Genomic DNA, 22366 nt, shown 5'->3' with positions numbered 1-22366 from the left:
GGGCTGGAGTGCAGTGGCTGGATCTCAGCTCACTGCAAGCTCCGCCTCCCGGGTTTACGCCATTCTCCTGCCTCAGCCTCCGGAGTAGCTGGGACTACAGGCGCCCCGCCACGTCGCCCGGCTAGTTTTTTGTATTTTTTAGTAGAGACGGGGTTTCACCGTGTTAGCCAGGATGGTCTCGGATCTCCTGACCTCGTGATCCGCCCGTCTCGGCCTCCCAAAGTGCTGGGATTACAGGCTTGAGCCACCGCGCCCGGCCTATTTATTTTTTTTGAGACAGAGTCTTGCTCTGTCACCCAGGCTAGAGTGCAGTGGCACGAACTCTGCTTTACTGAATGAAGACCTTGTGTAATCCATCCGCTCCCGTCCTCATTCAAGACAGAGATTTAAGCATGGATAAGAAGATATTCCCATGCTTCACTTTTAACAGGACGTCGGTGATTTTCATTGTGCCCCTTGGCATATTTCATGACTATGATTCATATGTGGATTCTTAATGAGAAAAATTTACAAATTACTGTTCAAAGTAAATTATGGTGTCTATGCAACCACTACCTAAGCTAGAGGAAAAGGGTGGGCTGGGTGTGGAAGTGAGCAACTCAAGGATATATACACACACACACAAATATATACAAAAACACACACGCAGACACGACAGGTATCTGAAGCGTTGATGTCTCCGCTTGCTCTGTTACCTAAAACTAAAGTGCAGCACAGTATAGCTATTCTGGCCTCTATACAATTAAAACTGAGATTGAGAACTCAGATATAACTCTTTTAAAGGGAATGCTAAATTCAGACTGAAAATGGCTGGCTCATTCATCTATAAACAGAACAATTTAAAACACATTTATTCATTATAAAGCATGCAGAACTTGGAAGACTATAATCTACTATTTTTAAAGACTGAGCCAAAAGTACATATTGCTTATACAATATTTCAATTTTTCTTGGACTGAAACACAATAAATACCTCAACACAGCCTATGCAAATAAGCAGCTTCAATATTCCTTCACAGATTATTCCTAATGCCTGAATGACTGACTCCACCATGATCCAGCTGCCTCAGGTTGTATTCACTAATTCTATGCATTCTAACAGACTGTATTTTTGGATGCAACTATACTATAGGATTTACAGAAAACAAATCAGTATACCAAGATAAATACACTTCAGTGTTAAGTTTTAAAGTGCTACCAGAGGGGCCGGGCGCGGTGGCTGACGCCTGTAATCCCAGCACTTTGGGAGGCCGAGGCAGGCAGATCCTGAGGTCAGGAGATCGAGACCATCCTGGCTAACACGGTGAAACCTCGTCTCTACTAAAAAATATAAAAAATTAGCCGGGTGTGGTGGCAAGTGCCTGTAGTCTCAGCTACTCAGGAGGCTGAGGCAGGAGAATGGTGTGAACCCGGGAGGTGGAGATTGTAGTGAGCCGAGTTTGCGCCACTGCACTCCAGCATGGGTGACAGAGTGAGACTCTATCTCAAATAAAATAAAATAAAATAAAATAAAATAAAATAAAATAAAATAAAATAGGACTACCAGAAATACCAGAAAGTCAAATCGACTACTTACTGTCCACCAATTTTTTAAATTTTATTTTTTGTAGAGACGAGGTCTCACTATATTGCTTAGGCTGGTCTCGAGCTCCTGTGCTCAAGTGAGCCTCCTGTCTCAGCTCCCCAAAGTGCTAGGATTATAGACACAAGCCACCGTGTCTGGCCTGTCTACTGACTTTTAAAATGTTCTACATAGATTTTGCCAAGAACTCCAATATTCAATGACAATCATTTCGGTCTTCATGGAGCTTTCAAAATACAGGTCTTTCTGCTTCTTTGCTGCGCCATAGCTCAGATGTGGGAAGTAAACAGGATGGTCAAGATTTGGCCAGAATGGTTGAGGAAAAAATTCCTGCAAAATATGTTGTAAAAGGCTGGGCATGGTGTCTCACACCTGGAACCCCAGCACTTTGGGAGGCCGAGGCGTGTGGATCGTTTGAACTCAGTTCGAGACCAACATGCCAAAACCCTGTCTCTACTAAAAATACAAAAATTAGCCAGGTTTGGTGGCGTGTGCCTGTAATCCAGCTACTCTGGAGGCTGAGGCCAGAGAATCACTGGAACTTGGGAGGCAGAGGTTGCAGTGAGCTGAGATCATGCCACTGCACTCCAGCCTGGCTGACAGAGTGAGACTCCGCCTCAAAAAAACACAGAAGTTGCAAAACCAGGTCCTCTTACTTTCCCTGCCTTCCTCTGCAACATTCCTTTTGACATCAGTGGTTCTCAAACTTTTTTGGCCATAGCCACGTAGGGTCCTTATGTAAGACATTCCTAAAGTCCCACACCCCGGAAATTCTGATTCTGTGAGTCTGAAAAACCAGGGGCAAGAATGTCGCCTTCTAACACCCCAGGTGATTCTAACACAGGTGTATCTGGGCCACTATGCAATACTGGTTTTTGTTTGTTGAGACTGAGTCTCAAAGAGCTTGTTTTTGAGACTGAGCCTTTGTCGCCCAAGCTGGAGTGCAGTGGTGATTGCAGGTTGCTCACTGCAACCTCTGTCTCCCAGGTTCAAGCGATTCTTGTGCCTCAGCCTCCCCAGTAGCTGGGAATACAGGTGTGCGCCACCAAACCCAGCTAAATTTTGTATTTTTAGTAGAGATGGGGTTTCACCGTGTTGGCCAGGCTGGTCTTCTTTGGACCTCTGCTCATTTGCCCACCTTGGCCTTCCAAAGTGCTGAGATTACACGTGTGAGCCACCATGCCCAGCCAACACTGCTTTAAAGACAAATTCTTCCTCTTGGGATCATAAGACTTACATGGATCTCTAAGTACCCAACATTTTCTCTTTATACATAGCAATCTTCAAAGATTATTTCCGTAAGTACACACTCCACTTACCTCCCTCCTCTCAATAGGCCTGCCACTGAGGAAAACACCAGCTCTAAGGGCACAGGGCACAGGCTACACTGAAGTTCAGATTTAGTCGCTATTAAAAAAAAAAAAAGAAAAAGCTCAACAGTAGGTTGATCTTACTCAGAGGTTTCCAACACATTTTATTTTGCAGACCACTGGTTTGTAGCTTTTGAGGACCAACATCCGTATATCAATTCCTATAAAATGTCCAATCAATTTCAGTTCCGTAGCAGGCTCTTCCAAACTGCACACCATGCTTATGGCTGGAGGTCCAGTTACACATGCATAAAGGCTGCCCTGCCCGCTGGTTCCCGGAGGAGGTCGCGTCCGAGTTAAAGCCTCTTCCAAGAGCTTGATCTTCCCAGGGGTCATTTCCTTTGGCAAGAAGTCAGTTTACATGTGCGGCTTTGATGCCTGTGAGCAGGAAGCACCAGAAACATGCAGGATGTGCTGCTTTTTCTCTCATGAAGGTGGGCACTTGAGAATCCAGTGCCCTTGTGCTTAATGACAGGAATCCCTCCTCATTGCTCAGTAGGTTAAAATATAAGGAAGCCTCCACTTTACGAAACACAGATAACACCTTTTTAGATTGCCTATTTATTCTAGAACTACAAAATTTAATTCAAGAAAATATAGGTCCCATGAAAGAGTTAAAAGTTTTATAAAACTAAAATCTAGTTTTTCCCGATAAATTGTACTTTAGGCAAAACCCTCCCAATGCTTCTAAAATAATACTAAAAGGGGCATCTGATTATACAAGAGCAATTTAAAAAATTAAATATTTATTTGAATAACAAGTTTAAGTTCGAGCTGCAATGTTGGCAATGCAGGTTTTTAACACAGATCACAAAAAGCGTGCACAAAAAAGTACTGGCGCAAAGGACAAAATAATGCTAAGAATTAGGCTAAACAGCTGCTGATTTTAAGAAAACAAAAGGCCTGAAATCACTATACAAAATATAAAATGTATTAAACACTACCATCCACAGAACAGTCTTTATTATTGATTATATTTAAAAATTATTTGCGTAATTATATATTGAATTGTAAATGAGTATTATACATGAACCTCCATTCGGAAGGCAATTCCTTATAGCACTATAGAACATCTAATTACATTGCAAAAAGTATCCTTTTTTGCTATCGATAAAACAGTTAATGATATTACTGTAAATATCAGGAAGGCTACAAAAAAAGAAATAAGATTTCTTTTTTGTCTTCAAAGGGTTTTCCATGCAGTGAAGAAGCACTTGCCGTGTTGAACTGAATGCACTACTGGAGAATGTTCTGGGTCCAAGATGCTCTTGAGAGACAAGACTAGGCTTTTCAAATCAAACACTCAAAGGAATCATGCAACCCTCTTATGACTGGGATACCGTCATGTGCAACTTACCAATGCTGTCTCTCCAGAAAACCATTCAAGACGCTTAAAAAAAAAAATCAGACTTATATGATAAATATACATAAAATGAAGACACCAACTGCTATTTGACATGACTACTGGTAATGTCTGTGCTATGTGAAAGCACCTTTAAAAAGAGCCTATGCGGCAAGAGATAAGTGTCTAAAGATTCAAAATGAATCAACAGTATTGGATAACAATATAATTCTCAACTCAGAAGCTGCCTCAAGATTAGGTGCATCTTCAGTTAATGTAACAGGAAAAAAAGGCAATGGATTTTATTTTATTAATTGTATCCACTTACAAACAGACCTAAGGTCACCCCGATGTGTAGACACAATGAGATTTTTGTTGTTTATAGTCTTTAATTGAAGTGATAAGGGAAATAGATCTATTTAAAATCAAAACCAAACAGCTATTTCTGTCTAGATTAAGAGGTGGCCCCAGGTGTGGGATTCACATTTTGAGTGGCCACTTGTGGTGCGACCTCGATGATCCGGGGTTTGTCTATGATTCTGGCTGTGCGGTTGCCCTTCTCTACAATCCCAATAATCCATGCTTGGTGGCCTTCACCATATTTGGGGGACTTTATCTCTGCACAGAACCGAGCTGCTTGCTCACGTGGTAAACAGATCAGAAGGCCGCCTGGCAAAAGAAAACAAGAATGACTGTTAGTGTTGACATGACAGCAGCTTCTCTGCCTCTACTGCTTCTGCAGAGACCCAACTTCCATCAGCAACTTGCTGCCACCTATATGCAAGTAGAAGCTTTTTTTTTTTTTTTTTTTTTAGACAGGGTCTCACTCTGTGGTCCAAGCTGGAGTGTAGTGGTACAATCACAGCTCACTGCAGCCTCAATGTCCTGGTTCACGAGACCCTCCCACTTCAGCTTTCCCAGCAGCTGAGATTACAGGTGTGTACCACCACACCCGGCTAATTTTTTGTAGAGATGAGGTTTCACTGTGTTGCCCAGACTGGTCTAAAACTCCTGGACTCAAGCAATCCCCCTGCCTTGGCCTCTCAAAGTGCTGAGATTACAGGAATGAACCACCACACCCAGCCTAAGAGGTCTGTTCTGTGCTGTAATTAAGCAATTGCTAGTAAACTCCTAACACACACACACACAATACACCCCAACCTTCAACTGTGAAAATGATCTATTTGTGAACCACATAACACTGTGTAGGGGGTAAGGTGTTCAGGGCATCACTAAGCCATGTGGTAGCTACTCTTTCCATGCTACACTGAAACAAATATTGACAAACAAAAGGGAACTTCTGATTCTCTACATTGACTCTCTCGTTTTACTGAGAATGCTTTTTTGTATTTTTAGAAAATTTAAGACTCATGATACAGTATATGCCCCAAAGTATCTAGGTTCCAGTCCTGACTCTGTCATTATATCCAAAAGACAAACGTTTAAATACATTAAAATAAACCTTTGTTGTTCTTTCCAGTAGCGAGGCCAGAAAAGTTTTATTTTCCAAGTAGAAATAAGAGGATGAGGAAAAACTGTAGTCTACTTCTACAAAATGTAAAAATCTTGTGGCTGGGCACGGTGGCTCACATGTGTAATCCCAGCACTTTGGGAGGCCGAGGTGGGTGGATCACCTGAGGTCAGGAGTTAGTTCGAGAGCAGCCTGGCCAACATGGTAAAACTCTGTCTCTAAATTAGCTGCACATGACGGCGTACTCCTGTAATCCTAGCTCCTCTGGAGGCTGAGGCAAGAGAATCACTTGAACCAGGGAGGTGGAGGGTGCAGTGAGTTGAGATCGCGCCATTGCACTCCAGCCTCCTGGGCGACAAAAGCGAAACTCCATCATTAAAAAAAAAAAAAAAAAAAAAAAAGTAAAAACTTGTTATTTCTGAAGAAAGAAAACAAATCGAAATGGTGGTAAAATTCATCAATTCATTCAATTTCCATTAGTGCCAATTATGTGGCAGACCACTTTCCTCGCCAGACCCTGAACCAGCAGGGGAAAAAACCCTGCCCTTTTGGAGCTTACTTCTAGAAAATGGTTTGTTTTTTTAAATGGGAGGCTGAAGGGTCCTCTGTAAAGGCGGTGAGAGGCCTGGCAGAGTCCTGAAGGCCCCTCGCCACTGTACAGGTCAACGTGACCAGGGCTTTGTGGTCCCAGCACTGTGGTCCCTTGCCCCTGGCCTACTATGGAATCTCCCAGAGAGCCTTCCCAGATACTGAGGCCCAGGCCCGCCCAAGATGCATCCCCCCGTTTTTGGGAGGCTGGGGCTAGGCATGTGTATTTTTTTTTTTTTTTTTTTTTTTGAGACAGAGTCTCACTCTGGCTGGACTGCAGTGGGGCAGTCTCGGCTCACTGCAACCTGTGCCTCCCAGGTTCAAGCGATTGTCCTGCCTCAGCCTCTGGAGTAGCTGGGATTACAGGGCGCACACCAACATCGCCCGCTAATTTTTGTATTTTTAGTAGAGACGGGGTTTCACCATGTTGGCCAGGCTGGTCTCCAACTCCTGACCTCGGCCTCCCAAAGTGCTGGAATTACAGGCGTGAGCCACCAGGCCTGGCAGGCATATGTACATTTAAAATCCCAAGGTAATTCCACTCTTTTGCAGGATAGAAAACTGAGTTCTAGAGGAAAGGAAACAGAAAAAGAAACCGAAACTGAAAAAAAGGTGGGGAAAAAAATAGGGAGACTTAAAAGCTGAAACAGTGAAGGTAAAAGGAACAAAGGGGGCAAAAGAAAAATGGCACTTCAGGAGGATGCACCGCCTGGCTCCAGCTAGGGCCGTGGGAGCGGGAATGAAGGATGGCGAGCCTGTGGGTGGCGGCCTCAGTGGGCCATGCTGGAGCATCTGCCATGATGAAGAAGAGGACGTCCCACAAGTTCTGGACAGACGTGGTCACCAAATTAATGAGGAAACAAAAGGAGCTTAAGTTTAGAAAAATGACAAGGGATATAAAAAACTCCCTAGGAGTCAAAAACTACTGGGGCATATGGTGTCAGACCTACACTGCTGCCTGACAGCTCTCTCAACCTACGCTTGCTCCATCTCCCATTTATCCTCCATTTATGTTTCCTCTCATAAATTACTGCTTATCTTTAAAAAAAAAAAGCACTTTAAAGACATAATATCCTATTGTATTCTTTTTTATTCTATATCATTCTCTTTTCTTTTTCTTTTTTTTGAGGCAGAATCTTGCTCTGTCGCCCAGGTTGGAGTGTAGTGGCACAATCTCGGCTCACTGCAACCTGTCTCCTGGGTTCAAGTAATTCTCCAGGCTCAGCCTCCCAAGCAGCTGGGATTAAAGGCATGTGCCTAATTTTTTGTGTGTTTATAGTGGAGATGGGGTTTCACCATGTTGGCCAGACTGGTCTTGAACTCCTGACCTCACCTGATGTGCCTGCCTCAGCCTCCTGAGGTGCTAGGATTACAGGCAAGAGCCACCACACCCGGCCCCTTTTTTTCCATATCATTCTTAAAACAACGTTAGACAATTTTCAAGGGAAAAAATATCACCTGTTCAAAGTAACCTATGGGTATTACAGTTAATTTTAAATGCGAAGCTTTCAGTAAAAACTGAATGCTGACTAATTTTCCTCATTGCCATACTCTTGCATCAAAAAGAACACAGGACACTCAACTTCGGCAAGGCTGCTGGATCCTCCCAGGATGGCGGGGACCAGACCCACTGGGAGGAGGAAACGCACCAGCTGCTACGGAGGCTGAGGTCGGCAGCACGGACCTTGAACAGAGTTGGGGCCCACTCGGAGTGGGAGTGCTGCTTTCTCGCCGAGCCTTCGGATAGCCTCACTATTTAGTCCTCATAAGCGCCCAGCATCCTGTACCTGAGGTCTCCGGGCAGGTCCCGTGCATGAGGCCGAACATGTTTCCGCAGGCCTTGCTCACTGCAGCCATCTTGGCCAGCACCGGGAGGTTGTGGATTACAAATGACACCTCGTTCCTCTGCTGCTTGGCCAGGTTCTGCGCATGGCCCAAAATCCCGAAGCCCGTGATGTCAGTGGCCGCGTGGGCATTGAACGTGTGCATAAGTCCTGCAGCTGGGAGAGAGAGGGGTGACTCTGAGAAAAAACACCTTTCCTCAACTGAAAAATCTTATGTCCACAATTGATCTGCAACTTCCTTCCTTGTCAGGGAGATAACAAATCGGAATAATGAAAACTCAAAGTTGTAAAATCAACCAAAGACATAATGAAATCCGAAAGTTCTTATTTCAGTTTGAACGACCTGAAAACTATTGGAAGCTTCAATCAATAGTAATTTTCCAGTAAACTAAAAAAACTATGCAGAGGGATGATGATCTCAGTGGAAGGTAAACCTACCAAGACCATCTGAAAACCAAATACCAGCACTTGTTTCTTTTTTTTTTTTTTGAGATGGAGTCTTGCTCTGTCATCCAGGCTGAGGTGCTGTAGTGAGATCTTGACTCACTGCAACCTCCGTCTCAAGTGCTCAAGTGATTCTCCTGCCTCAGCCTCCTGAATAGGTGGGACTACAGGTGCACAACACCACGCCCAGCTTTTAGACAGGGCTTCACCATATTGGCCAGGCTGGTCTTGAAATCCTGACCTCATGATCCGCCCGCCCCGGCCACCCAAAGTGCTGGGATTACAGATGTGAGCCACCACACCCGGCCAAGACCAGCACTTTTTAAGGCCTCACTCAATATCAAGGTACTCCTGCTAGAGATAAATTGCGTGAAAGTTTATTTTTTTAAAAATGTTCTTTTATAAGAGACAGAGTCTTGCTCTATTGCCCAGGCTGGAGTGCAGAGGCATGATCATAACTCACTGCAGCCTCCTCCTCTTGGGCTCAGGCAGTCCTCCTCCTGCCTCAGCCTCCCAAAGCGCTGGGATTACAAGTGTACAAGTGTACAAGTCACTGCACCCGACCTATTATTTAATAGACTTTATTTTTTGGAGCAGTTTTGCGTTTACAAAGAAATTAAGTAGCAAGTAACAGGAAGCTGCTATTACCCTTCGCCCCAGGTTTCGCCTATATTAACATGTTGCATTAGCGTCGTGTATTTGATAAGTCAATACTAATACATGACTATTAACTAAAGTCATAGAGGACACTAGGGTTCACCCTTTGCTGTCAATTCTACATATCCAACATTATAGTATCACACAGAGAACTTTCATTGCCCTAAAAATTCTCAGTGCTCCACCTGATCCCCTTCCTCTCCGATAATCTCTGGCCACCACTGATCTTTTCTCCATCTCTACAGTTTTGCCTTTTCCATAATGTCATACAGTTGGAATCTTCTGCATGGAGCTTTTTCAGACTGGCTTCTTTCACTTCGTAATATGCACTTAAGATTCCTCCACATCTTTTCATGGCTTGATAGCTCTTTTCTTTTTACTGCTCAATAATATTCCATACTACAGATACACTACAGTTTGTTTATCCATTCATCCACTCACCTACTGAAGAAATGAATGGTTGCTTCCGAGTTTTGGCAATTATGAACAATGCTGCTACGAAGATTTGTCTGCAGGCTTTTGTGTGAATGTAAGTTTTCAACTTTGAGTGACTATCAAGGAGCACAATCGTTGCATCATATAATAACATATTTAGTTTCCAAGTGGCTGTGCCAGTTTTCAGTCCTGACAGCAATGGATGAGAGTTCCTTCCTGTTTCTCTACACCCTTGCCAGCAGTTGGTATTGTCAGTGCTTTTGGTTTTTTTATGAGACAGGGTCTCACTTTGTCACCCACGCTGGAGTGCAGTAGTGCGATTACAGCCCACTGCAGCCTCAACTTCCTGGGCTCAAGTGATCCTCCCACCTCAGCTTCCCAAGTAGCTGGGGCTAAGGCGCAAGCCACCATGCCCAGCTAATTTTCTGTATTTTTCTGGTAGAGATGGGGTTTCACCATGTTGCCCAGGCTATTCTCAGTGTTTTGGATTTCAGCCATTCTAATAGGTATGCAGAGGCATCTCAATCATTGCTTTAATCTACAGTTCCCTATTGACCTACGACACTGAGGTTTCCTTTTATGCTTACCTGCCATGTGTGTATCTTCTTTTGTGGTGTCTGTCAAGGTCTTTGGGCCATGTTTAAATTGAGTTGTTTTTTATTATTGAGTTTTAAGAGTGCTTTGTGTATTTTTGGATACCTGACCTTGAACAGGTATGTTTGGCAAAATTTTCTCCCAGTGTGTGGCTTGTCTTTTCATCCCCTTAACACTGTTTTTCACAGAGCAGAAGTTTTTTATATTAATGAAGCCAAACTTACCAATTTTTTCTTTAACAGATAGTGCTTTTGGTGTTATAAAGTCATCACCAAACCCAAAGCCACCTAAATCTTCTCTGATGTTATCCTTCCAGTTTTATATTGTGTTTTATTTAGGTTTACGAGTCATCAATATGGTCTGGCTCTGTGTCCCCACCCAAATCTCATCTCAAATTGTAATCCCCACATGTCAAGAGAGGGACCTGGTGGGAGGTGACTGAATCATGGGGCGGTTTCCCTCATGCTGTTCTCGTCAGGGTGAATGAATTCTCACGAGATCTGATGGTTTTCTAAGTGGCAGCTTCCCCTGCTCTTCCCTGTCCTGCTGCCTCATGAAGAAGGTGCCTGTTTCCCCTTCACTATCCGCCATGACTGTAAGTTTCCTGAGGCCTCCCCCACGTCAAACTGTGAGTCAATTAAACCTCTTTCCTTTATAAATTACCCAGTCAGCCGGGCATGGTAGCTCATGCCTGTTATCCCAGCACTTTGGGAAGCCAAGGTGGGTGGATCACCTGAGGTCAGGAGTTCAAGACCAGCCCGGCCAACATGGTGAAACCCGGTCTCTACTAAAATACAAAAATTAGCTGGGTGTGGTGGTGGGCGCCTGTAATCCCAGCTACTTGGGAGGCTGAGGCAGGAGAATCGCTTGAACCCGGGAGGCACAAGTTGCAGTGAGCCGAAATCGCCCCACTGCACTCCAGCCTAGGTGATACAGTGAGACTCCATCTCCAAAAAATAAATAAATAAATAAATTACCCAGTTTTGGCTATTTATAGCAGTGTGAAAATACACTAAACACTCATTTTGAGTTAATCTTTATGAAAGATATAAGATCTGTATCCAGAATAATTTTTTTCATGTGAATGTCCACTTGTTCCAGCACCATTTAGTGAAAAGACTCAAGGCCAGGTGCGGTGGCTCACGCCTGTAATCCCAGCACTTTGGGAGGCTGAGGAGGATGGATCACCTGAGGTCAGGAGTTCGAGACCAGCCTGGCCAACATAGTGAAACCCCGTCTCTACCAAAAATACAAAAATCCACCGGGCATGGTGATCCATGCCTGTAGTCCCAGCTACTGGGAAGGCTGAGGCAAGAGAACTGCTTGAACCTGGTAGGTGGTGGGTGCAGTGAGCCAAGATCATGCCAATGCACTCCAGCTTAGGTGACAGAGTTAGATTCTGTCTCAAAAAAAAAGTTTACTAGGATATATAATATGAGAAACATTAGTCATGTCAAAAGAATGAAAGCAGGCACTCCAAATACATATACTAACCACTTATATAGTGAAAACTTACACTAACCACTACTTTAAAACAATAGTAAACCACCAGCCAAACATGAAAAAAGTCCTGGAAGAATACATAAAAATGCTAGCAGGAGCTGTTTTGGGTAGAGGGACTATGGACAACTTTTTTCTATACTATTTTCCATTTTCTAAAACTTTTCGATAATAAGCATGTAATTCTTTTATAGTAGAAAAAATGTATAAAATAAATGGGAAGAGAAGACATATTCAAAAACGCTTTTTAAACACAGCGTGCCATTGTAAACTGTGGTGAACACTTCGGAAGACAGTTTGGCACTATCCATAAAAGCTGAGCCAGTACTGATCTCTTACACGTGCATCAGAGGGCTGGGCCTAGGAAGTCCATAGCAGTCACCCCAGTGTAAAAACAGGAGAGCAGAGAAGGTAGTGGAAAAATCATACAGCAGTCAAAAGGAATCTACTGCAGCTACATACAACAAGGAGACTCTCAGGAACAATGGTGGATAAAAACAAGTTAAAAAAATGTAAAACTAATTTACCGCTTAAGAACACAAGGGCTGTGCGATAAAAACACTCTAAAATGCAAGAAAATAAACACAAAATTCAGTGGTTACCCCTAAGCAGGAATGCAGGGGATGGGTGGGAGTGGGAGCACCTTTAGGCTTCCAAGGTCATGTTCTGGAAATAGCTCCAGTATATTCAACTTTCTATATTTCCATTCTGAATGGTTTGCTTCCAAATCTTACATAGGTAACCCACACAAATGCTTTCTAGAAACAGTCCCTCTGGTATGTCAGAGGCTAGGACTTCCTTCTTTATCATAAAGCACTGTAAGTCAGGGACCATCTGTAGTGATCCATGGAACACCAACCTGGTACCAGGAGAAGACGGTCTGTAGTCACTGGTCAAAAAACTGGCCACCTCCCCTGAGACAGTATGTGGCCAACAAAGCCTAAGACATTTACTATCTTGGACCCCTGGGACCGAAGCGCCCTCCCCGCCTGTCATACCTGTCCTGTTGAGCCTCGCCATGTTCATCATTGCCTCCTGGTAGGCCAGCTCTACGTCTTCTTGGGTGACCACGAGTTTGATCTTATTCCATTTCTCAGGCTAGTAATAGGAACACAGGTGAGGGAGAGAAAGAGAGGAAAATGTCATTAATCTTTACTTCCAGCCACTGAGAAAAACAGCAACTTTTTCCTTATTTAACTTCTAGGGACTTTAACTCAGAAAACTGAACTTTCCAACTCTGGTTTTTCCATGGATAGTATTTTAGGTGTCCATTAGACCTGTCAGCATGGCGTCTTTTCTGTTCTCATCCCACGTTTCTGTAATCAAATGCTGTGATTTATTGGGTATGTGTAGCCTAGCAGGACACAGAGCAGCACTGCTGTAGAAGCAGTGTAGTGTCCTGCTAGTGGAGAAGGGCTCCCCCATCCCTGACACTCCCTGCCTCGCCTGCCTCCAGCTCCCTGCTAGCTCAGGCCTGGGAGGTGGGGCTGGAAGGCGCCTCTGTGCAACATCTCCGCAATGGCCTTCCGCTCTGCTCCCCATCACAGGGGGAGGAGGGAAAAATCAGCTAAAGAACGCAGCAGCCTTAGAGAATTTTTCTACCCTGCTACATCAAGCTAAGATATACCAGGCTGATGAAAGACGTGCAATTGATTATTCTCTTTCAACTGTTTCTCAGGACTGGTAGTTTCAGATGATAGTTGTAGAAATTAAATGCACCATGATATGTGAGAATATACCCCAATCTTATTAATTTGTGAGTTGTTATGGCAATGAAGAAAACCAATCTTAAAGTATGATTATAGCTCACTGGAAAAATGACTCAGGAGACGTATCTTCATTCTAGATAGATTCATTCTCCACAAGAGATTTATTTATCAAAATGTTCTGAGTTACTAATCAGTTTCAAAAGACAAAACTACCAAACAAAAACAACCAAAAACCACATAAAACAATTTAAACTGTCGCCAGGCAAGATGGCTCACACCTGTAATCCCAACACTTTGGGAGGCCGAGGCGGATGGGTCACCTGAGGTTGTGAGTTCAAGACCACGCTGACCAACATGGAGAAACCCCATCTCTACTAAAAATGCAAAAATTAGCTGGGTGTGGTGGCCTGTAATCCCAGCTGCTCGGGAGGCTGAGGCAGGAGAATCGCTTGAACCCAGGAGGCGGAGGTTGCAGTGAGCCGGAGATCGTGCCACTGCATTCCAGCCTAGACAACAAGAGCAAAACTCCATCTCAAAAAAAAAAAAAAAAAAAAATTTAAACTGTCAATAACCCTGGCTTTATTTATACCCCAAACACCACGCCTTCCACACATTATCCTCCATATTATTTCTTAGTCATGTTTAAGACATGAAAGACGAAGCTATCTCAGGGCCAAGTAAACAAAGCTAACCCCCGGCCGAGCAAATTCTTTATATAGAAATATCTTAAAGCTCCAAGCTGGGGCTTACCTACTGCAATCAAGCATTCAATATGCAAAACTGTTATTTAAAGAATATGAACAATTCCTAGGATTTCTTTAAGGACTTAACTAACATTAACTCCCTGGATATGAAACTAAAAAACCTCATTTCCCAAGTTCTCCAACAAAAATTACCTACAAACGTCCCATTCCCCCCCCTCCCAGCACAGCAGTGGTTTACTCACAATATCCAGCCACTGGTGCACAGCCACTGCCACCTGTGTCCCCAGGGGTTTTGTCAACACCAGCACATCCCCTGGCACTGCATTGTCTGGCCTGAAGAAAAAAGAAAAAGGGCACGTTCTAGTCAAACTAACCAAGGAGATGAGCTCATCGCTATTAACACAAGAGAAGGAATATTCTGTCAGAAATATATTTGCCTTTGCATTTACTTAAACTGAAGCCAACCACCAGCATGTATGGGACAGAGCCTTCCAACCTGCTACTGAGGCTATTGCTGGAACAAAACATTCAGCCGTCAGGCTGGGTGCAGTGGCTCATGTCTGTAATCCCGGCACTTTTGAGAGGTCAAGGTGGGTGGGTCGCTTGAGCCCAGGAGTTCAGGACCAGCCTGGGCAACACAACAAGGCCCCCATTTCAAAAACAATAATTTTTTTTAAAAAAAGGAATGAAAACATTTAGCCTTCAAAAGTTTCATCAGGTCCAGATCTCCCCTCGACCACACACGAGTTGTGTGTGTCATTTTCGCTACAGACCCACCAGCATTCGAAAGCTTCTGAAACAGAGAGTGCTTCTTTATGACCACTGATATCCTAGAGACTCACGATGGATTGTCCGGCCCAGGGGTTTGGTGGATCTGCTGGCGATCTGTGGGTCTAATGTCTTGGTGATTTCTGCCACCAGGTTCTCAAACTCAGACTGACCGACTGTGAGTTTCCTACCTGGCACCCAGATGCCTCGGTGGTCCCTTAGAGACAGAAGGCAATACTAAAAAGGCACCTCTGAAAGATGGCAGCTGGCGCCCCCAGTGAAATATCTACCGGATTTGCATCCACACTACCAGGAAGCAGGTCTGAGAGTTGTGCCTTTCACAGCTTCAGGAGCTGAGCACATAATCGTTCCATTCCCCGATGCTGGCCTCCTCCAGTACTCACCCAAATCAACGAAAACAAAGCCAGGGCCGCAGATTTCAATGCCAACACCCAGCTCCCCAGCTCAACCTACACCATTTGTATCCTCTCAGCTTTGAAAAATAGAAATCTGTGACTATGCAAGAAACTGGTTTTCCAGAAACCAGACCTGAAGACATAAATGTCTTTGTCTTTGAATTCAGACTCAGTTGTACAATAAAGCTGTTCTAAAAAAAAATTTTTTTATTACACTTTAAGTTCTAGGGTACACGTACACAACATGCAGGTTTGATACATAGGTATACATGTGCCATACTGGTTTGCTGCACCCATCAACTCGTCATTTACATTAGGTATATCTCCTAATGCTATCCCTCCCCAGCCCCACACCCCTGACAGGCCCCGGTGTGTGATGTTCCCCTTCCTGTGTCCAAGCGTTCTCTGTTCAACTCCCACCTGAGTGAGAACATGTGGTGTTTTGTTTTCTGTTCTTGTGATAGTTTGCTTAGACCGATGGTTTCCAGCTTCATCCATCTCCCTGCAAAGGACACAAACTCATCCTTTTCTATGGCTGCATAGTATTCCTTGGTGTATATGCACCACATTTTCTTAATCCAGTCTATCATTGATGGACATTTGAGTTGGTTCCAAGTCTTTGCTATTGTGAATAGTGCTGCAACAAACATATGTGTGCATGTGTCTTTATAGTAGCATGATTTATAATCCTTTGGGTATATACCCAGTAATGGGATCGCTGGGTCAAATGGTATTTCTAGTTCTAGATCTTTTTTTTTTTTTTTTTTAGACCAAGTTTCACTCTGTCACCCAGGCTGGAGTACAGTCGCATGATCTGGGCTCACTGCAACCTCCGCCTCCTGGGTTCAAAAGACTCCTCAGTCTCCTGAGTAGCTGGGATTACAGGCACCTACCATCATGCTCGGCTAATTTTTTGTATTTTTAGTAGAGACCGGGTTTCACCACGTTGGCCAGACTGGTCTTGAACTGGCCCGCTTCGGCCTCCCAAAGTGCTGGGATTACAGGCGTGAGCCACCACGCCCAGCCAACAAGACTGAATTTTTTTTTTTTCTTTTTTGAGACAAAGTCTGGCTTTGTCACCCAGGCTGGAGTGCAGTGGTGCGATCTTGGCTCACTGCAACCTCCACCTCCCGGGTTCACACCATTCTCCTGCCTCAGCCTCTGGAGTAGCTGGGACTACAGGCGCCCGCCACCTCGCCCGGCTAATTTTTTGTATTTTTAGTAGAAACGGAGTTTCACCGTGTTTGCCAGGATGGTCTCAATCTCCTGACCTTGTGATCCACCCGCCTCGGCCTCCCAAAGTGCTGGGATTACAGGCATGAGCCACTGTGCCCGGCCTAAGACTGACTTTTCTTAACAAGACATCAAATGTGGAAAGTGACAACTTGGTTAGGAGAGAAACTTCTCCAAAGAAGATACACAAATGGGTGGTAAGCACACGAAAAGATGCTCAGCCTCATCTGTCATCAGGCAGACACAAATCAAAACCACAAAGACATTCCACTTCATACCCACTAGACTGGCTAGAATCCAATAGACAGACAGGAAAACAAGTACTGAAGGGGTCGTAGAGAAATTGGAATCTTCATACGTGGCTGCTGGGAATGTAAAATGGCACAGCCATGTTGGAGACCAGTCTGATGATTCCTCAAGTTAAATATAATTACCACACGACCCAGTCAATTCTTAGGTATACACCCAAGAGAACTGGAACATGTCTACATAAAAACTTACACATGAATGTTCATGGCAGCATCATTCACAATAGGCAGAAACAACCCAAAGGTCCGTCACCTGAGGAATGGCTAAATAAATCAGGGTCCATCCATGCAATGGATTATACAGCCATGGAAAGGAATGCAATGCTGACTCATGCTACAACACGGATGGACCTGGAAAACGTTCCGCTACGGGAAAGAAGCCAGATACAACATGGCATGCTGCATGATTCCATTTCTGTAAAATGTCCAGAACAGGCAAATCCCTACAGACAAAAGCACATTCTTCATTGCCAGAGGATGGGAGCAAGAGGGAACTGGGAGTGAGCTACAGGGCTTATCTTTGGGGTGATGAAAATGTTCTGGAATTGGATAGTGATGAGGGGTATACAACCTGTCAATACTAAAAACCAACACACTGTGTACTTCAAAATGCTGAAATCTATGTTATGTGAAATTCTGTATGTGAATTATATTTCAATTAAAAAAACTAAAATGCAGGCCAGGTGCAGTGGCTCACGCCTGTAATCCGAGCACTTTGGGAGGCTGAGGCGGGCGGATCACAAGGTCAGGAGATCAAGACCATCCTGGCTAACACGGTGAAATCCCGTCACTTCTACAAATACAAAAAATTAGCCAGGCGCAGTGGCGGGCGCCTGTAATCCCAGCTACTCGGGAGGCTGAGGCAGGACAATGATGTGAACCCGGGAGGCGGAGCTTGCAGTGAGCCGAGATTGCGCCACTGCACTCCAGCCTGGGCAACACAGTGAGACCCCATCTCAAAAAACAAAAAAACAAAAAAACAAAAAAAAAATGCTAATACTACGCTAAGTGACAGAATCCAGGATGGGGCAGGAGGACTGAACAGTGACAGCCAAGGAAGATGGGGTTTCTTGAGGTAATGGTTGTACAACTCTGAATATACTCCAAACCACCGACTCTAAATGGGTGAATTGTACAGTATGCAAATTGTATCTCAATACATCTATTTTTTTTTTTTTTGAGACGGAGTTTCACTCTTTTTGCCCAGGCTGGAATGCAATGGCACGATCTCGGCTCACTGTAGCCTCCGCCTCCTGGGTTCAAGCGATTCTCCTGCCTCAGCCTCCCAAGTAGCTGAGATTACAGGCATGTGCCACCACACCCGGCTAATTTTGTATTTTTAGTAGAGATGGGGTTTCTCCATGTTGGTTAGGCTGGTGTCAAACTCCCGACCTCAGGTGATCCACCCGCCTTGGCCTCCCAAAATGCCGGGATTACAGGCGTGAGCACCACCCCCAGCCTTTTTTTTTTTTTCTTTTTGAGACAGAATCTCGTTCTGTTGTCCAGGCTGGAGTGCAGGGGCACCATCTTGGCTCACTGCAGCCTCCACCCCTGGGGTTCAAGAGATTCTCCTGCCTCAGTCTCCAGAGTAGCTGGAACTGCAGGCTTGCACCACCATGCCTGGCTAATTCTTGTATTTTTAGTAGGGACAGGGTTTCACCATATTGCCAGGCTGGCCTCAAACTCCTGACCTCAAGTGATCTGCCCGCCTCGGCCTACCAAAGTCTGGGACTGTATGCGTAAGCCACCGCACCCAACCTTAATCCATCCATTTTTAAAAAGAGAGGACACAGAGAGAACAGGTCAGGTGGTATGAAACAAAAATCAACTTACATGATAAATTCATTGGGCTGACAGACAGTGGTAGCAACTCCTCCCAGGACAATCCAGGGGTTTAGTACTGTTTGGCCGCCCGTTACAGACGTTCCTGCTTCCTCAGCTGCGTCTTTAAAACCTTGGATAATCAGAGGCATCACTTTATCCCTTTCCTAGGGTTGAAAAAGGTACAAATAAAAGTCAAAGAACTCTGTTGAAAACCCAGAAAAGAAGGTTTTACACTTATAGTTTTTAAAAAGAACCATAAAATCCTAAAGGAAGTCCTGAAAGTTTAGACAGGACAAGTTGTTAACCAAAGCTAGGGGCCAGGCATAATTGCTCACACCTGTAATCCCAGCACTTTGGGAGGCCGAGGTGGGCAGAGAGCTTGAGCCCAGGATTTTAAGACCAGCCTGGGCAACACAGCCAGACCCCTTCTCTACAAAACATGTAAAAATTGCTGGGCGACTGGGCGTGGTGGCTCACGCCTGTATTCCCAGCACTTTGGGAGGCCGAGGTGGGCAGATCACCTGAGGTCAGGAGTTCGAGACCAGCCTGGCCAACATGGTGAAACCCCGTCTCTACTAAAAAATACAAAAAACTAGCTGGGCGAGGTGGCGGGCGCCTGTAGTCCCAGCTACTCGGGAGGCTGAGGCAGGAGAATGGCGTAAACCTGGGAGGCGGAGCTTGCAGTGAGCTGAGATCTAGCCACTGCACTCCAGCCTGGGCGACAGAGTGAGACTCCGTCTCAAAAAAAAAAAAAAAAAAAAATTGCTGGGTGTGGTGGCATGTGCCTGTGGTCCCAGCTATTCTGGAGGCTGAGGTGGGAGGATGTCTTGAGCCCGGGAGGCTGAGGCTGCTGCAGTGAGCTCTCATCACGCCACTGCACTCCAAACTGGGCAACAAAGGGAGATTCTATCTCAAAAACAAACAAAAACAAAAGCTAGAAAATATTCCACAGTGTAATCATTTTATGCAATGCTGGAAGATATTCTAGACAACAATGTAAATAAAGCCCAGACACCGACACTGTGACTCAGTGCACAGGACCAGCCCTAGGTCTGATGACTGCTGGAAGCCAGCTGTCTAGTGCTCCTTGAGAATCCCAACACTGGCTTCTTAAGCACAGGTCCCCTGCCCTGGAGTAGGCATCCATCCTACCAAGGATTGGCTGCAGGCTATGAGTAACACACACTGGCAGAGCTGTGCCAAGACCACCATGCACCACTGATGACCACAGCCCATGTTCGAGGGCAGGAAAGGGCCTACTGGAAACTCAAGTTTCTCTAAGGCAGGACAAACTGTTGGGGCTTTTTGGGACAAAAACAAGTGCCTGTCTATCTAAGCAGGAATTCATCTCTGGTTCAAAGAACAGGTTCAGGCAGCAAGGGCACAGAATGCTAGGCGATGACACAGAGGCATGAGCACATGGTGGCCCTAGCCCCTGTTACCATCTACGTCCATGACATCCCCAGCCACAGCAGAGGGAGTGCCCTCTAAGTGCCACGTGTCCCACATCTGTAAGGCTGTGCCTGATTCACACTGAGGCACCATTACTATGGATGAAACTTTATTTTAAAAAACACACAGGTCGGGCATGGTGGCTCACGCCTATAATCCCAGCACTTTGGGAGGCCGAGGTGGGCAGATCACCTGAGGTCAGGAGTTCGAGACCAGCCTGACCAACATGGTGAAACCCCGTCTCTACTGAAAATACAAAAATTAGCCAGGCGTGGTAGCATGCAACTGTAATCCCAGCCACTCAGGAGGCTGAGGCAGGAGAATCGCTTGAACCTGGGAGGTGAAGGTTGCAGTGAGCTGAGATCGCGCCACTGTACTCCAGCCTGGGTAACAGAGTGAGACTCCGTCTCAAAAAAACAAAACAAAACACACACACAAATGTCTTGAGTCAGGCATGGTGTCTCATGCCTGCAATCCTAGCATTTTGGGATGCCAGGATGGGTGGATCACCTGAGGTCAGGAGTTCGAGAACAGCCTGGCCAATGTGGTGAAACTCCATCTCTAATAAAAATACAAAAAATTAGCCAGGTGTGTTGGTACGCGCCTATAATCCCAGCTACTTGGGAAGCTGATGCAGGAGAACTGCTTGAACCCGGGAAGTGGTTGCAGCGGAATGAGATTGCACCACTGTACTCTAGCCTGGGCGACAGAGCAAGACTCTCGTCTCAAAAAAAAAAAAAAAAAAGGCTTGGTTTCAGTCTACCAAGAAGAGAGAAAGGGAGCAGGTGGCAGAAGTGAAGAGATGAACAGGCCAGGCTCACTCATTTTAATTTACTGGTAACTGCCAAAAAGTGCAAAGCCAGAAGGAGTGCAGGGAGCCATATGGCCTGGGCTCCTCGTTTTCCAGATGGGAAACCAAGTCTAACCAAGGCCAGAGATGCCACCAGGACAACACTGACCAGACAGCAGCTGGGTGGCTCCTACTTACCCTGTCGGTCATTTTATTACTGACTCCAAGGAGCATCAGCATATTGTCACATTCCGTGACCCCCATTGCGTAGAGGTCACTGAGGACATTGGCACATGCTATCCTGCCCTGGGAAGAGAGGGAAACGTGAGAAAGGACAACCGGGAACTTTCCATCTGCAGAAACTGAGTGAGCCATGGAGCGGACTCCACAGAGAACTTGGGGACTTTCCAGGAGTGGCAGCTACTGGGATGGGGTCCTCAGTTTCTATGATTTACAGACTGGCGACCTTTCCTGCAACACAGAGTTACCAGGCCATTCGTTTTTTCTCAGACATTCCTGTTACCACCTCTTTCTTGTGCAGAACAAAGAATGTACCAGTTTTTCTCCATTCTAAATTTTAGAAGTCCTCAATTTATTTAGATGGGGAAGGGGTGTATGTGCAGGGAATGAGGAGAAGCAAGGTTAGAAATGACACTGTGGGGAAGAGCTACGGAGTGAAAAAGCCTGCAAACAACTCTCCTAAAGAAAAGCTGGAAACAGCCATGTATCCCAAACAGATTCTAAAAATGGCTGGCTTTAGTGGTTATAGAGAAGGAGACAGTCTTTGTGCACTTGGATTAAGAAATGTTTGCAGCTTAAGCTGGGTGTGATAGCTCACGCCTGTAATCCCAGCAATTTGGGAGGCCGAATTGGGTGGATTACTTGAGGCCAGGAGTTAAAGACCAGCCTGGCCAACACGGCAAAACACTGTTCCTACTAAAAATTCAAAAATCAGCTGGGCATGGTGGCACACACCTGTAGTCCCAGCTATTTGGCAGGCTGAGGCAGGAGAATCGCTTGAACCTGGGAGGTGGAGGTTGCAGTGAGCTGAGATCATGCCACTGCACTCTAGCCTGGGCAACAGAGCAAGACTCTGTCAAACAAACAAACAAACAATAAGAAAACAAAAAACAAAAAAACTGTGTAGTTTCAAGGTTGTATGAGATAAACAGAAAAATCATCTTAAGAAACAAATAAAAAAATACCCAGGGCTGAAGTCATATTGTTTTCAAAAAAAAAAAAAGAGAAGCATTTCCCAGTAAATGTCATTTTATTAGGAACTTTAAAATGCAATTCAACAGAAATGTGGTAATGAAGATTTTTTTTTTTTTTTTT

General features: G+C 45.0%; 1 protein-coding gene across 1 annotated transcript in view; it reads right to left on the bottom strand.

The window, feature by feature from the left end:
• Positions 1-3029: 3029 nt before the first annotated feature.
• Positions 3030-22366, bottom strand: part of SEPHS1 (selenophosphate synthetase 1) — a 28741-nt gene continuing 9404 nt past the window's right edge. Inside the window, exons 3-8 of the mRNA XM_017874639.1 lie at positions 21230-21337; positions 18799-18953; positions 14483-14573; positions 12826-12925; positions 8141-8353; positions 3030-4963 (exon numbers count right to left, since the gene is read on the bottom strand). Of these exons, the coding sequence (XP_017730128.1) occupies positions 4749-4963; positions 8141-8353; positions 12826-12925; positions 14483-14573; positions 18799-18953; positions 21230-21337 (882 nt within the window). The 3' untranslated portion in view covers positions 3030-4748. The remainder of the gene's footprint in view (positions 4964-8140; positions 8354-12825; positions 12926-14482; positions 14574-18798; positions 18954-21229; positions 21338-22366) is intronic.

The sequence above is a fragment of the Rhinopithecus bieti genome, unplaced genomic scaffold (genome assembly GCF_001698545.2).
Source record: "Rhinopithecus bieti isolate Rb0 unplaced genomic scaffold, ASM169854v2 scaffold_1012, whole genome shotgun sequence".
NCBI classification, from domain to species: domain Eukaryota; kingdom Metazoa; phylum Chordata; class Mammalia; order Primates; family Cercopithecidae; genus Rhinopithecus; species Rhinopithecus bieti.
Note: the sequence above shows the minus strand (reverse complement) of the source record. Positions and strands in the feature narration are given on the sequence as shown.